The sequence below is a fragment of the Sceloporus occidentalis genome, unplaced genomic scaffold, assembly GCF_023333645.1.
Source record: "Sceloporus occidentalis isolate IW3139 unplaced genomic scaffold, rSceOcc1.0.p SCAF_77, whole genome shotgun sequence".
Taxonomy (NCBI): Eukaryota; Metazoa; Chordata; class Lepidosauria; order Squamata; family Phrynosomatidae; genus Sceloporus; species Sceloporus occidentalis.
The window spans coordinates 1,874,450-1,889,862 of record NW_028317057.1 but is presented as its reverse complement, the minus strand read 5'-3'; the positions used below and the strand labels follow the sequence as shown (position 1 = coordinate 1,889,862).

At 39.5% G+C, this 15,413-nt stretch overlaps 1 protein-coding gene across 8 annotated transcripts in view; it reads right to left on the bottom strand.

Annotated features, from left to right (window-relative positions):
* The window catches only part of LOC149285553 (teneurin-3-like), a 328,960-nt gene that overhangs the window by 119,086 nt on the left and 194,461 nt on the right, over positions 1 to 15,413 (bottom strand). For all 8 annotated transcript variants that reach the window (XM_089495196.1, XM_089495197.1, XM_089495199.1 and 5 more), the window contains one exon: positions 2,000 to 2,237. In XM_089495196.1, the coding sequence (XP_089351322.1) occupies positions 2,000 to 2,237 (238 nt within the window). The remainder of the gene's footprint in view (positions 1 to 1,999; positions 2,238 to 15,413) is intronic.

The window sequence follows — 15,413 nt, the reverse complement described above, 5'->3', positions numbered from 1 at the left end:
ATAGTTTGATATTATATAAGAAATAATTATTTTCATGGAATGATGCTATGGGCAGATGAACTGCAATGTGGATTTCCGTATAAACCTCCATTAATATAAAGCCATAGCAACCGATAAGATATTAAAACGACGAAGGAAGTATCTTTCTATCGCAAGCATATACCATGTCCCATTTATACAAACTAAATGGGAATTTAGGGAGGGTAACCTTTAATTGGAAGCCCTTTTTAAAATATGTGTGTGTGTATTTTTGGTGAACCTGTTATTATATTATTATATTTAAGAACATGAATGTAGATATTAAAATAGATTGTAAGCTCACAAGAGCAGGGCAATCTTACCGTTCTGTATCAGTATTTCTTAATGTGTGTTGATATATAACATGTTTGTAAATTGTCAGCTTTGATGTTACTGTTAATTTCCACTATTTTTTATTTAAAAAAAAGCTATTGAATCTATTTATCTATCTATATACACCAATGTTCAAGTCTCTGGCTGAAATGTGCTGATGTTCTATTTGAAGCTTACTCGACATTTTTCCATCGCAAAAGCCTATTTCTACGTGTTTAATGCATCATTTATCATTATTTCCAGGGAATGTTTTGCTTATGAATAAAGGTATTCAGGACAGCGAATTTCCATGGCGTGATTACTGCAAATTTGCTGTGCTAGATAGAGCTTTAAAGGATTTGTATAATTTCATTAAAACATGACACTAAATCCTACTTCTGCAAGGATCAATGAGTTACACCTCTGGCATATGAAGACTTAAATAATAATATATTATAATAATTGATTTGGGGAGATTTTTTTCAAGTATTTGTCGCATATGATTTTTTTCATATTTTAGTGTGTAAAGCTACACTTTTAATCAGCGCTTCTTTCAAGAAGGCTTTAAATAATACTCAATACTGAATGCTTCATATGAGACTGGGACTTCGGATATGAATATGTGGATGCATAACGATTCCTATATGATAGAGTTACTCAGTAAAGTATTGGAGATGTCCCCAACTGGTCCCCATCCCACCGACAAACTATGAGCTTGCCGTACCCTATAAATGTAACCTTTAGTTAGACTGTTACCTGGACTCTATACGAGCCCTAAATATAGAGTGTCATATTGCAAAGTACTATATAATGTGTAAGAGAAAGTCTTGGTACATGCGTTTATGAGGGGCAGGGCTGGCCCGACAATGGAGCCGAGTGGGGCAACTGCTCCAGGCAGCACTTTTTATTTTTTTTTAAAGCGGAAGAGAGAGAGGGAACAGAGTGGTTTTCACTTACCAAGTTGTCAGTTCGGTCTCGGTGCCGGCTTGTAATGCTGAGCGCCGGAAGATGATGTAATTTCCGGCACTCAGTATTACAAACCGGCAACGAGACCGAGCAGGGAGACTCGCCGCAGGACTGCTGAAAGGTAAGTACAGTGGGGGGGTAGATAATGGGGGCGGCAGGGAGGGAGGGAGAGGAAGGGTAGATAATGGGGGAGGGGCGGCATTTTAAACTTCACCCCAGGCGGCATTTTGTCTTGGGCCGGCCCTGATGAGACCAAGCCTGTAGTGATCCTACAAGAATGGTCTGACAACCAGTGTTCTACCAACTTATCTCTTAACCTAGGAGATGACAGATCACTGTCCAAAAAATTCCCAGGTAAAATAGAATTTTGATAACTACATTTTTCTGCATTTTGTTCTTCAATGCTTGTTTTCATTTTTATTTATTTATTTGCTCCACATTTAATTGAAAATACTAAATTTGATGGCTGGTAAAAACCTGAGCTTCTACTCCTTAATAAGTCTTTGGCTTGTCTTAGGTTCAGGATATCCATATGCATGTTTACATTTCCATAATGTATCAACTTCTACCACTTCTGCTGGGAGGATGTTCAGGTTATCTACCTCATCGTGTTTCAAACAGCATGTAGCTATACTGTCATGAGTAAGAGGTAAAACATGTACGTTCCCAAAAGTCAGCCTTTTCCCGAGGAAGCTCCAGTTACCTGCTCTCCAGTGGCACATTACTGCCAAGGACCCAGCTGTCTTGCAGCTGGACGGACTCGGGTGTGGTTTGCAGTTCGGCGGGCAATGCAGCCGGCGGGGCCGGGCTTTGGTTCCTCCTGTGTGTCAGGGAGTTGCGGTTGAGGGATGTGATGGACGGCTGATGCGCGGTTTGATGCTGCTTGTGAGAAGGTGGCAAAGGTTGCAGCGTTGACTGGCCTTGGTGGTTTGGCGATTGCTCTGCAGGAAAAATATGGAGAAAACATTACTACAGTAGAAGGACACTGCTTCTGGACACATGATTCGTTTTTCTAATCATGATAATAATGATAATAATGATTTAAACAAACACATTTTATTTGTAACACAAACACCCACAAATGTATGACCCGTCTGGTCTCTTCTTGGGTTTCCTAACAAACTGAACGAAGTGGAGACTAAACCTCATGTGATCAGAAGACTTATACTTAATGAATTTTATATTTACCATTAGTACCAATAATTTACCAATAATTCCATAACACACACCTATACACGCAAACACGTGGCTAGAAACATATTTCTCCTGCTAGCTTCCTTTGGACAATTTGAAGAATAAAATAGTTGCCTTTTTTTTACCCTCCCCAGCTTAATTGCTCAAACATCTGTAATAAGAACATTATATCATCGCCAAACATTGTAATATTGATTGACGAGCAACAGCATCTCACTCAAGTTGGGTTAAAACAAAAACAAACTAACGAGGAAGAAAAAGATACAATGAACAGTAGTGCTAGGGCACAATACAGATACTGTTCAGTGGAGTTGGGGCTTGTCCTACAGATGCCCTCGAGATATTCAGAAATGCCTGGCAAACGCTCATATTCCGTAAAATAGTTTTACGATGCAACTCAATGATTACCAAATGTGGGTTTTTTTCTTCTTTTTTATTTTGTTCAATTGCTTTTGGTGAAATATTATCGATGTAACGTTAGTAAAGGCTCATGCAATGATACACAGAATAGAAATATAGAATTTGACGTCAACCATTTGGCCCATGTGGTCTTCCCGTCTTTCCCAAGGTAAAAACCTTAATCAGTCCTTGGTCTCTCAGGAGAGACATATAATTCTCCCATGTACATTTAAATTCCCTCACGATATTAACCTCTACCACTTCTACTCGAAGGCTAGTCCACTTAGCTACCACCCTCTCCGATACACTGGATTATTCATCAGCAACGTTTCTGCGTTTTGTACTATAACATACATTTCAATTACAATCTCAGGTTCTTGTTGCAGGCTCACAGAGTTCTTGCAGAAGGTAATGCTTAGTTTTTAAGTCTCATTAGCAATTAAAATGATATACATCAAGGCCAAATCAAGCGAAACACAGAGATGAAGCCACATAATTATTGGAGTGTTTCAAAATGACAGTAAATTTCTCAGTAAGACATCTTACAGGCTATTCTTCATGCAGAAGCTCAATAAACTGGCCACGGAGAAAACGTTGCTGCAATTTACTAAATGTTACGGACCCCTATTATACCATTTAGAGATGGAAGACACTGAAGCCCATTCAGAGATAGTTACATGTAAAATAATTCAAAAATAAAATTCAGGGAATGCAACCTTGACTGGAGAATTCACATTTACAGCTGTGTTCATTTTTGTTTTGTTTTTTATTATCTTTGATACAAATGGATGAGTTCACAGATGCACTCCGCAAGCAAAGTGTCTGAGAGCAATAATAGCCGACGCTTCTTGAAGAACCGTAATACAGATCTGTAACGTATCCTTACATGGCTTTCAGGTACAAAGTATCATCTCAAATAAAGTTGTTGCCACCCATAAGACAATATCCGTTGTTTCTTGAAAAAAAAGCGTGAGGTTTTCGGCTCACCTTGAAAATAGCTTTTGGTCGCCGAAACCAGTTGGGAGCGCAGCAGCGTTTTGTAATAAATAAACCTCACACTTTTTGAAAGAAACAAGAGAGTGTCATGGGTGGCAACAACTTTCTTTGAGATGAGACTTTGTTTCCTGAAAGCCATGTAAGGACAGTAAGTGAGAGATCTGTGAGGTTACACAACTACTTACCCAACCCAAATCAGCCCCCATGCCAGGAGAAGAAAGAGAATTCTGCTTAATATAGGAAAAGTGGTTTCCACATTAGACTACGTAACATGGAGCCTTTCCCAACCCTTAGATGAAGAATATCCATAAGCTGCTCCTTGTATTTAGACACAGCTTCAATCCTAGCAATCGTCTGTGATGATTCTTTCTTCCCGGCTCATACTGTTTGATTGCATGACCCAAAATTCCGTTTACATTGTTTACAAGCTGAACAAACCAAGTGCATGCAAGTTCAGATCTGCTCTTTTTGCTTAATTCCAAGCCAGTTTTGTTAAGTAACTTCTCCTGACAGTATCGTCTTGGTTTTGTAATTTGGTTTAAAAATTATTAAGTATGGCTTTTCCCTCCTATCGCCCGCTAGAGGATTCATGTGAAGGGACGGTTAGAATATGAGAACCACATAAATTCATCAAAGAGTCAGGTAGATTATACTGCAATTAATCAGCGCTGCCTTTATCCACACCAGTGGGTGTCATTGTATTTGATTAGAATCACCGCTGATGGCTTCAAGGCACATTTCCGCAAGACAGTTACAAGGCAAATCAGCAAGTCAGAGCCCGAACCCTATTAAATAAGATCTGCCTATGCAAATCCGATATGAAATGTCTCTTTAACACGTAATAATGAGGGGCTTTAACTAGTTGAATTATCAGTCAATGTTTAACTCAAATATTCACAGAAACAAAGTGAAACCTGAACTATTATTATTTAGATTGTATATCCTTTAAAACCAAAGGCAAATGGTTTGCAGACCTTGCTGAATCGGTAATGAAATATAATATATTTTGTGGATTTTTTGGGACGGCTACAAAAAAAGTCATACTCCAGGAATTTTATAAATGATAAAACTTAGCCATCATGACTTAGGTGTCTATGATCAAGCTGGGATGTGTAAGAATCATTTCACGGTTCCTCAATGTCTGGAGTTGGGTGCTCTACATCGCTGGCTTTGTAATGGAAATAAAGAGTAAATGCCCCATGACTTCCACAAGACTTGCTTGAAGGCTAGTCATCCAACTGTTGTTGAGCTACATCTTCCATGAGTATCCGTCAGTTAAAGGATTACTATCACTCAAGTCTTGTTCAATTATAAGCTTGATGTCTATCTTTTGGCTAGATCTGGGGAGTTAAGTAGACCTGGGTTAATCAAATAAAATGAGCTAAATGTAAAGTTTTTCTGTATAGGGAGAACAAAAATCCTACTAGAGATTCTCTAATGGTTTGTCTACATCTCTGTCTATTCTTACAAAGTTGCCTGTAACTCCATAGCAACATCTGTTGTCTTTGCACATCTCTTGACTTCCCATGTGATTCCCAAATGTGTTGTGTTGAATCCCACAATCTGCAAGAGGTTTTTGGCATATCACTTCAGACTTTATCAGTTCCAAGCTGGACATAACAAGTTCCTTTGATCTTCCCTGGTGTGTTACTGTGACTTATACCATATGACATTACTGTAGTCTGTCTCACATATCGCTTTAACCATAGTGGTATTAAATCCATATGATACAACACCTCAACACAAAGATTTGGAATGTTGCTTGCTCTTATGTTTCCTTACTAATGTAACCTCATCACAGAAAATAAAAAAAGAAAAATGATAAAAAAGGTGTAGCTTCCAAAATGTTACTCCGATGTTTATTCTACGTACATGTCCTCTTCTAGAAGACACTGTGATTTGGTTTCCAAGTACACTATTTTTTGCAAGCATGATGATAAATGATAAAATGCTAGCAAGCCAAAACATACTACGAACACAACCTAATGACAGAAGAACTTTGTATAACGCAAGGTGAAAGAATGCTAAAAAAGTAATTACAGATACTGTACTCTACCAAATGTCATCTACTGCAATGAAATAGTAGATTTAATGTAACGCCATAACCGTAGCCAACAGATTCTAACATTAAAGTCATATATGGGTTAAAACGTAGAAATAATAAACAAAGCACCACAACAGTGCTGATCCGGTAACAGCATCTCCAGTTTTGATCCAAGATAATAGCACATTGATTACCTCCAAAGCAAAGCCGTTCTGCTGTCTTTGATATACACTGCCATCCGTTCGTCCAATTCTCAATTAGCTTCAGGTATTCCCAGCGACCCAGTACGGCATGTTTTTCTCAGGTAGCCAAGCTATTATCTTACTGCCAGACTTTAACCTTTTAGCAGCCAATCAGACTGCCTCCGGATCCCGGACTAAGATTCCCTTTCGTTTAAATGTATCCAGCAATAGTTTACGTTTTATTACCTAAACGACAAGCAGCGGCCCTGGCTGTAAAGGTAAAGGAAATACATCGAGGGAATGCTGCCCTCCTACATTATCGGCTCCAGTGACCTTCTGACTTAATGACAGTGATCTCCATGGGAAAACCAGTACAGAGTGTCACGCTGTCCCATTAAAAAGCCACGACTATCTATCAGCTGGTCAGTCATGCCAGAATCGGTGACCTATACATTTTGAACAAAGTCAATTATTAGGTTATTATCCACGGCTGCATTATCTGCTCCAGAGACTTTTTTTCTAAATGAAAACCATGGGAGATTTAGATTCTTGTTCCCAGTGCTTGTGGTGCAGAAGTGGGCACTGTAATGACACATTAACAAAAATCTACCGTGTTTTCTTATGGTTCTCCCTCCGAGATTCAACAACCGTAAAACTGTCTAAATTGGCTGCTCCCCCAGATCCACTCTGTGGCTTCCTTTGGAGTTTAGTGAAATAAGACTCCATTATCAAGCTGAATTGGTTATTCAAAGTACATTGTTCTGCCAACATAAGGAACTTGTGATTGAGAAAAGAAATATATAGGTAAAATCACAACATCACCATAAATAAAGATACTGGCACTGTGATTTCCACTCATATACCCTATATATATATTACTGAAAATGGGATTGATTATATATATATATATATATATATATATATATATACATATAATTTATATACACGTATACACCTGGCATCCATCACCAATTCCTTATGTTGACAAAGAAATGCAGTCTGAGATCCTTCCGGAATAATGTACAGCCGTAGAAAGCTGCCTTGTAATGAGCGAGCTCTATAGCTAGATTGTGGATGATGAGAGGAATATTCTTCCCTATTCAACGGCTGGCTGGCTTTTCTGAAGTGGAAGGAGAAAATTACATGCAAATCTGCAATGAGCAAATTACATGTTTTATACTATTTACTTTGAAAATGTGACTAAGATAGATGACTTTGGCTAACGATTCTTCAAATGTCACGTTGTCAAAGCTCCCATCAGCGAGATGTTTTAAAGGCTTTCGATTAATATTGCATGCTAGAACTGAAATTACATCCTTTGTCGTTTAGTTCCTAATGGTGCAAGTGATATCAATCAAGTAGTGTTTTATGAAGCGTGTGTGATTTTTATTGCAGGCTGTTTCTGCAGATCTTGCTCAGGTTTTTAATAGATGCTTCTGACTTCCAGTAAACATAACCCACAATCATCAGATCTGAATAAGAAGCCATTTCTGACCATGCGTTCATTTGGATCTACGGGCATATTATTGTACCCTTTTATTCGTTATATAGACTGGCACTGCTGGTGTCTCGGGAGTGGGGATGGGGCTTCGCTCGAAAACCTTGTTGGCCAAAGAATATCTAGGCAGAGTCCTCCGAGTGCAGGAGGCAAATTCTAGAAGCCAATCCATACAACACACTGATAGATATTAGACGCCGAACAGCTGCCGGCATTCATCTAACGGTGATATTTCAATAGCACCATGGAGGGACTAGTTCACCTAGAACTTCTCTAAAGTTCAAAACCAAGACCATTGAGGCCTCATTACTACAACGATTATGAAAATGGTTAAAAAGGCAGCCGGAGGAACTATGAAATATTGTATGCCCCTTTGGGCCTTACAGCCTATGGGCAAGAAGAAGAATTGTACACCATGGCTACTAGAGAAGATCTCCAGAAAATAGTTCAAAGATTAAACAAAGACTCCCCAGGTGGGAGAGGAGAGCTTCCCCTTGGAGACCCGGTCTCCGGCATTGCATACATTTTAGAGGTTATCTGAAATAATTTGTCAAAGCTTTGCTTTAGATGTTTTGAAAAGTACAATCCACATTCGATGTTTAATGTTACTGGGTTTTTTTTATAAATAGCTCCATTTGTATCAAGTCCAAAAGAGCAGATGCACTGACTCACAAAATAAAGCCGTAAATCCTACGAACAAGCTTCATCTCGTCTACTAAACTAGACAATTCCAAAGAAAAAAGAAACAGAATCTGTACAAAAAGGTTGCCAAAAAGCTGTCTACCTTAATTCCACCGCTATCTAAACCCACTGAAGCATACGGTGTCTAGGAGGACGCCCTAAGTTCTGTCATTTCAGACACAATACGAGCGTTTTCAAAATGCCGGAATGTCATTTTCAACACAGTTTGAACAATTTGGTTTCTCCTTCTAATCAGGTGTTCTTATAACTTTGGTTATAGCCAACTATGGTAAGCAATGCAAGGGGGGCACTGAGAGAAAGGTGGAATGATCAATGGTGCTCTTTGGGGTTAACTAACGAGCAGAGACCAAACTCTGAATGTAGATCTCCATATTCCCCTCTCTCCCGCACATCTCCTGGCATCCAAATCGTCATTGATTTCAAATAAACTCAAATGCCAATGGCAGGAAATAAAGGGAAGAAGGAGAAGTTGGTCCTACATGTTGGTGAAGACCCAAAGAGGAACATTTTCAGGTCTACTAAGCCCTCATTGAGTGCAGATGTTTCCTCTCCTTTAGTAAAGGTTTAGTTGAAATGTTTTATATAGCTATATGACTAAATACTGAGGACTAGCAATAAAAATCTATGTTTCTACAACGTCCAATTTCTATTTACCCAGAACGTGGTATTTTTAACCCAACTGCCAAATAGTTTGTTCCATTTACATTTCTGGTTAGCCTACGTCCTCATATAACACGTTTTTTTGTATTAGTCTGTTTTTAATCTTCAGTACGATACTACGTACATTTTAGTAGAAAAACGGCAAACTAAATTTGTTCTCCATCCGACGATTGGATAAGACTTATAGCAATTCGGAATTTATAGATATTCATTAAGTTCGCCGATTCTATCTATGTAGAGGGAAAACATTCATTATTTCCGTTTATAATTGGTCTGCCTGTTAATGTTCCACACACAGCCAATGTGTAATATTTATCAGCTTTTATTAAACGAATTTCTAAAAGAGGGATACAATTACTGAAAGAAAAAAACCAGTATATTTATTTAGTCAGATGAATAGCTCATGAATGACCCCATGGGGTTTATTCACTAAAGCAGGATTCGGGAGGAGTTTGAACTCAATGATAGTGCCAAACCCCAGTCAGCTTATACAACAAGAAAATCCCTGAATAACCCGTAGTGAAATCAGGGAGAGTACTTTAAGGTCACCGATTCAATTATGCATTATGCAGGGCCAGACCTTTTGGAGGAGAGACTTCCTGGGGTTTGTCTTTCATGATGTGTAGTGGAAGTGGCAACTCTTCTGCCAATGCCCTTTTCAGTAAATAAACCACTTTGTGTCAGGAGAATGTGGATCTTGAATTATTGGGGTTTCTTCACTAAAGAGGGACTTTGCACAAGAGTTTGTAAGAGAGTTTTAATCAAAAGTCCATTAATTCTTTATCTGTTATGAAGGGCCAAGCCTAGTGTCCTTCTGCTGCAAGAACAGGCTGATAGCCCTATATAATGCATATTTAAATTAGTAAGATTTCATGAAAGTCATTCTCAGCTCCAACTCTGAGCCAAACGCATCTCCTGCTTGCCAAAACACGTCACCGCCAGCCAGCTCCGGAGCTCATGCTCATAAAATGCTCCCGCTGATTTCAATGGGAACACATTCCTGCCTCTGATTGGCTGCATCTTACTGCCAATCAGTGGCACAAAAACAAGGCCAACTTCCTTGCGTACTTCCGCTTTAGTGCGTAAACCCCCCTTGGGCGCAGCCAAGTATTGCCAAAAGGCAGAATGTATCCGGGAATCAAAATAGGGCATCACTTGACTTTACGGCTACATTATAGTAAGATAAAAATTTATTTTCGCTGATTTGAAAATTTTATTTTATTTGGAAAAAAAAAATCAAAATGCTGAGTAATAAAACCAGAGCGCAAAAGAAAAATCTAAACGAAATCTTAAAAGTAGGGACTTATTTCTTGCGGGGGGGGGGGGGCAGGCAAAAACTGTGTGCAGCGAAGCTCAGTTTATTAAACTCCGAAAAGTACTTTGTTCTTTGAATATTTTGCTCCCACACTTTCATCCTGGAAGCTTATTACACCATAATTAAATTCCTCTAAAAATAGCCACTCTTGCAAGTTGACAGTTGCTTTATACTTGAGCTCTGATCTTGCCAGCTGCCCCTATGTTTAATTCTCAATTAGTAACAACACATCTGATGCAGAGACCTCAATACCCTCAGTAACTCCGCATAATATATCCCAGGAGTGAGAAGTATGTATGCTGTACAGCCACACACCCGGCAGGTTGATATACTGGGAATATACATACTAAACACTTTCCACCAGCTGGCTTAGTCTGTGAAAATATTTAAAGTACCCGTTCCCCTGCTAATATCATGTCGCTAATCTGTGCACACGCGTGTTAGCAGACCTAGTTTACGGATCTGTGCATAATTCCAGGGGATGGGAAAAAATATGTTGGTAATATGTGCATGCGCAGTGATGTTTGCAGGGAAACAGGGAATTGTTACTTGGGTATTTTCACATCGTGCGCCAGTTACAGCTGAAAGGGACACTACAGCCATCATATGCACTTTAATACATCTGATAGCTGAGAGGACCCTTTAAACCTATGCTGTGTCCCCTTGCAATACCCTTCATAATATACATTTGCCCCTTCCACTGCCCCACAGCTGTTTCCCACGCAGGCGATGTCTTTGGAATATGCTCTATTTTCCGTCCGTAAGCTCCAGCTCTAGATTAGTCAATGTCTTTGTGGGAGCTTTTCCTGCCATTGATTGGCTGTTTGAAGCAGCCAATCAGTTGCAAGAATCATTGGACCATGGAGGAGGAGATGAACTGCAGCTTCTAGGTAAGTACTTTTTTTTTGATATTTTAAAGAATGCACATTAAAGTCGTCATACACCAAGTTAATTAGCATTCTTTTTTGGTGAGGCTGACCCTTAAAAAGCCAAACTCCCGGAGCAGGATTTCTTCTGAACACACCAAATAGTGGACGCTTCTGATCCATCCACCCATTATCTTTAAAATAACCAATCTGAAGCTAATGCCGAGATCATTTCATCATTTTACTTTTGTTCAATTTTGTTCTCTGCAAAAAACCCAATGATTTCTTACTAAAATAAACCATAAGTGAGGCTATGCAGGACGTGATCTTGCTTTGCTTAAAACAGACGGATTGGGGAATGCGCTTCCTGATTTACATTGTAAATGTTTCCTTAAACATAGACGCTCACACAAACATACATCAGAAAAAAAAAGGTCGGCTGGTCTCCCCTTGACACTGATGAATTACATAGGAAACCAGCTGCACACAGAAATGCTGCCAAGGCAGACGGTCTCCGGCACATACAGGCGTAAGTGGTTTAAGTAAAACGTCACACGTTTACATTCGACTAGGAGAAAATCGTCAAGATTTGACAAGTGCCCACCCTGCTTCCACATCTCAACACGCGCGCACACACTCAACCAGCAATCCCTGGGTAACTCATTATTCACGACTTCCCATCTAGGCATACAAGTGGCGCACACCATGACGGCGACGTTGGAATCTGCATGACAGCAAGGGAGAGCGTTCGCTCCATAGGACATCATCTCCAAGTAAAACAGCAACAACTTATAGATCATTCTAGTGGGTTCTCTGAGACAATGCCCTAGGTTGTCCACTAAATATTTTTCCCAGGGATTTATGCACGGCTCTTATCTAATTAACATTACCATGTAACAGTCCCTGCGACATACGTGAGAAGGACACCAGACGGGTCTTAAAAGGGAAACAGTTACGCTTGACAGGTAACACTGTCTTTAATCAAGGTCAGAACCTCATATAATCCTCCATAAAACATCATTGTGCTTCATAAAATATATGATCCAAGCATAGCCACTTCAGACCTTTTATTCCAAAAACATTAGCAGTGTTTTTTCTTAGTTTTCTGAACGGTGGCATATTGTATAAAGTATGATCTGTACATTTGCTTCATATAGGGGAGACCCATTTTTCTTGATGCAATGACTAAGACCTTAATCGGTCCTTGGTCTTGACTTAGATTCAGGGTAGTTATACGTCTATCCTTTGCATGTTTAAATTTCCTCACTGTATACATATCTACCACTTCTGCTTGGGGGCTGTTCCATTTATCTACCACCATCTCAGAAAAGTAAAACTTCCTAACATTCTGACCCTGTAGTTGTGGATTGCAGTTACTGCAGTTCAATCAGCTGAAGACTACAAGGTCACACTTTACTGCACTGCTGCCCATAGAATACACAGTTGGTTACTCATGTACAACAAGGTGATGATTCAAGCAAGTATAATTATTACATCACGTTAACCTCACCCGGTGCTCGACCAATCAAACTGAATCCAGACTTTCTTCTATTGAGGCATTATTAATGAAGCCAGACTACAGCCAACCAGTACAATGATGCAATAAGGCACAACACATCTGGGTCCCATGATGAAAAGACTGATTTCCTCAAAGAGAAATGACTGTCTCGTTATAGCAGCGAGACTATTAATTAATGTGCAGGGAGGAGGTCCTTAATATCTCAGCTAATTCCATCTGACAAACCTAAACACAACTGCTGAAAAGGTGTCTGGAAAAGTGTGACATAATCCGCGCATACTGCGCACGTTCACTACGGATACTGAGAAAACAAATACGCTGGCGATTCCTCAACATCTGGAGATCCAGGCTTAAGAGTGCTCCCAACTTCTCTGCTAAAATTAACACTTTTCTTTAGGCATTTTTAGGCAGTTTTTTGCGTCATGTGACACGAAAGCAGGCACTGATAGGCTGTTGCCTGGAAAAAGAGGCACTTCTTACAGGTTTTTCCACGATTAAATGGCTGGCATGCTAAAGTTTATTAAAGAGATCAATTATTATCTCATCTAAGTGGAACAGCTCCTTTAGGCTTCTTAAGTAGGTCCTGAAGAGCTTGCAGTCTGTATTGTGGTAAGAATAAGAGTGTGTTCCTATATCCCGTCATGTATATATGTCAGCTCTGGAGATGGTTGGGTGGTATGTTTTGTTGTAGAAAGTAGCGATAAATTAACTTCATTTTAATCGGATAAACACCATATAAAAGCCAGGACTGCCTCCATACCAGTAATACACCGAATGGCATCCCCAGAGAGACCGTGCGGGAAATGTACAGCCTTAAAGCTACAGCCAAGATCTTGTACATAAGCATGGGCTGCAGGGTCACGGTTTAGTCATTCGGGGCTTTGATAAGTAGTTTGGGAACACCGTTGCCACTGTTGCGTCCGTGAATTGCCAGTAATGGACAGGACCTGGGAGACTCTCACCTGTAGAACTATAAATCCTCACCTAAATCTATGAAGTCTATGCTATTGGCCACCATCTGAGATCCCTCAGAGCTTCTACTTCCATCATCAGAGATGTCTTCTCTCTACAAATCTCTGCATTCTAGTTTGTCACAAAAATAAATAAAAATATACAAATAATGAATTTTGACAAAGGCACACTATTACCAATGAGTCGCCTTAGGCTTGGACGAGGGATGTTCACATGATAAAAATCCCTCAAATTACATTTTCTCACTTCATCTAAAGTGAATATTTGATTATCTGTTTCCCTTTCTTCTTTCGAATCCTTTCATCTCCTCTTTTAAAATTATTTTTTTCCTCTTTGAAATCAGTACCCAGCTGTTCTCCGGCAACGATATGTTATGTGAAAGAGCAAAAGTATACCATGTAATACCCACACAACGTGGCTACCCAATCCTCACAGTCCTTCCTGGGGCAGGGATAGGCGAAGTGTCCGTAGAAGAACACCAGTGTCCGTGGCAAAGTTTGTGAATCTCCATAGAACATCATTAAATTGCCCACCACAGACCCCAGTAAATGTCCACCATGAGAGATGTCGGTGTCTACCCCTGCCCTGGAGTCCTGGATTTTGTGACTTTAATACATCTGATAGATGTGTTTGGCTGAACGTACCTCCATACAAGCAATATACTCAGCTCCAGCACTGGCTTGGCAAATGCTGCATGTAGGGGGTCTATTCAGACCCCTGTGTGCATCCGTGGAAAGTGTTTTCATTGATTTCAATGAGAATGCTTTCCATGCATTGGTTGGCTGCTTCAACCCAATCAGTGGCAAGAATAGTCAGACTATGGAGGAGGAGGGCAGCTGCAACAGCAGGGCTGCAGCTTCTGTGTCGGGTAAGTGCTTTCATGTCTTTATTTTTTTGTTTTGGATAAATGAATATTTAAAGTATTCATGGAGTAGATTAATAAGCATTCTTCTACAGTGGCACTGTCAGGGGCATTAAACTATCCCTTTAAGCTACATGGAAATTACTTCCACTGTTACAATATCATTTCTTTTTAGAAAAAGATACATTGTTTTTACAGTTATTTGAGCTCTAAACTAAATTAGCTTTTTAAGGCATAGACTAAAAATGTTATAGGTATCATTATTGTTTTAATTCAAACATTACACATGAACATAAAGTCCACAATGTAACCATTATGGTTTAAACCTGTGAACCAGATGTATATTTTCTATCAAGCAATATAGAATAATACTATTTTTTTTAAGAATTTTTTTCTTGCATCTAATATAAATTATGTATATATATATATATATATATATATATATATATATATATATATATATATATATATATATATGTGTGTGTGTGTGTGTTACATCATCATCCACATCCCATACACGGGGATCGGTCACCGTTGCCGAAAGCTCACCCTTTCATGTTCAGATGCTCGTGGCACCCCAGGGGTGGCTACTAAACCCGCTTATCATGTGCTGTGTGGCATCTGGCTGCAGAATTTCTTAATGGTTTTCAGGTGGTAATTTTGCTAATGGTTACCAGCCACTGGCATGAGGTACGCGGTACAAGCGGCAGTCATACCTTTATTCAGAACACTTGGCCTAAAAGGCACAAGCGTGTTTTCTTCTATACCCAGAAACTCCGCAAAAATATATTTCAAAATTCAGAAATACTATAGCTTGTTGTTCACAGTGAAGACTCTATGACAAGCCGTGCCGCTTTTCATATTGTAGTTTAATATATTGGCTTCCGCTGTGGTTGGGAGCCAGGGCT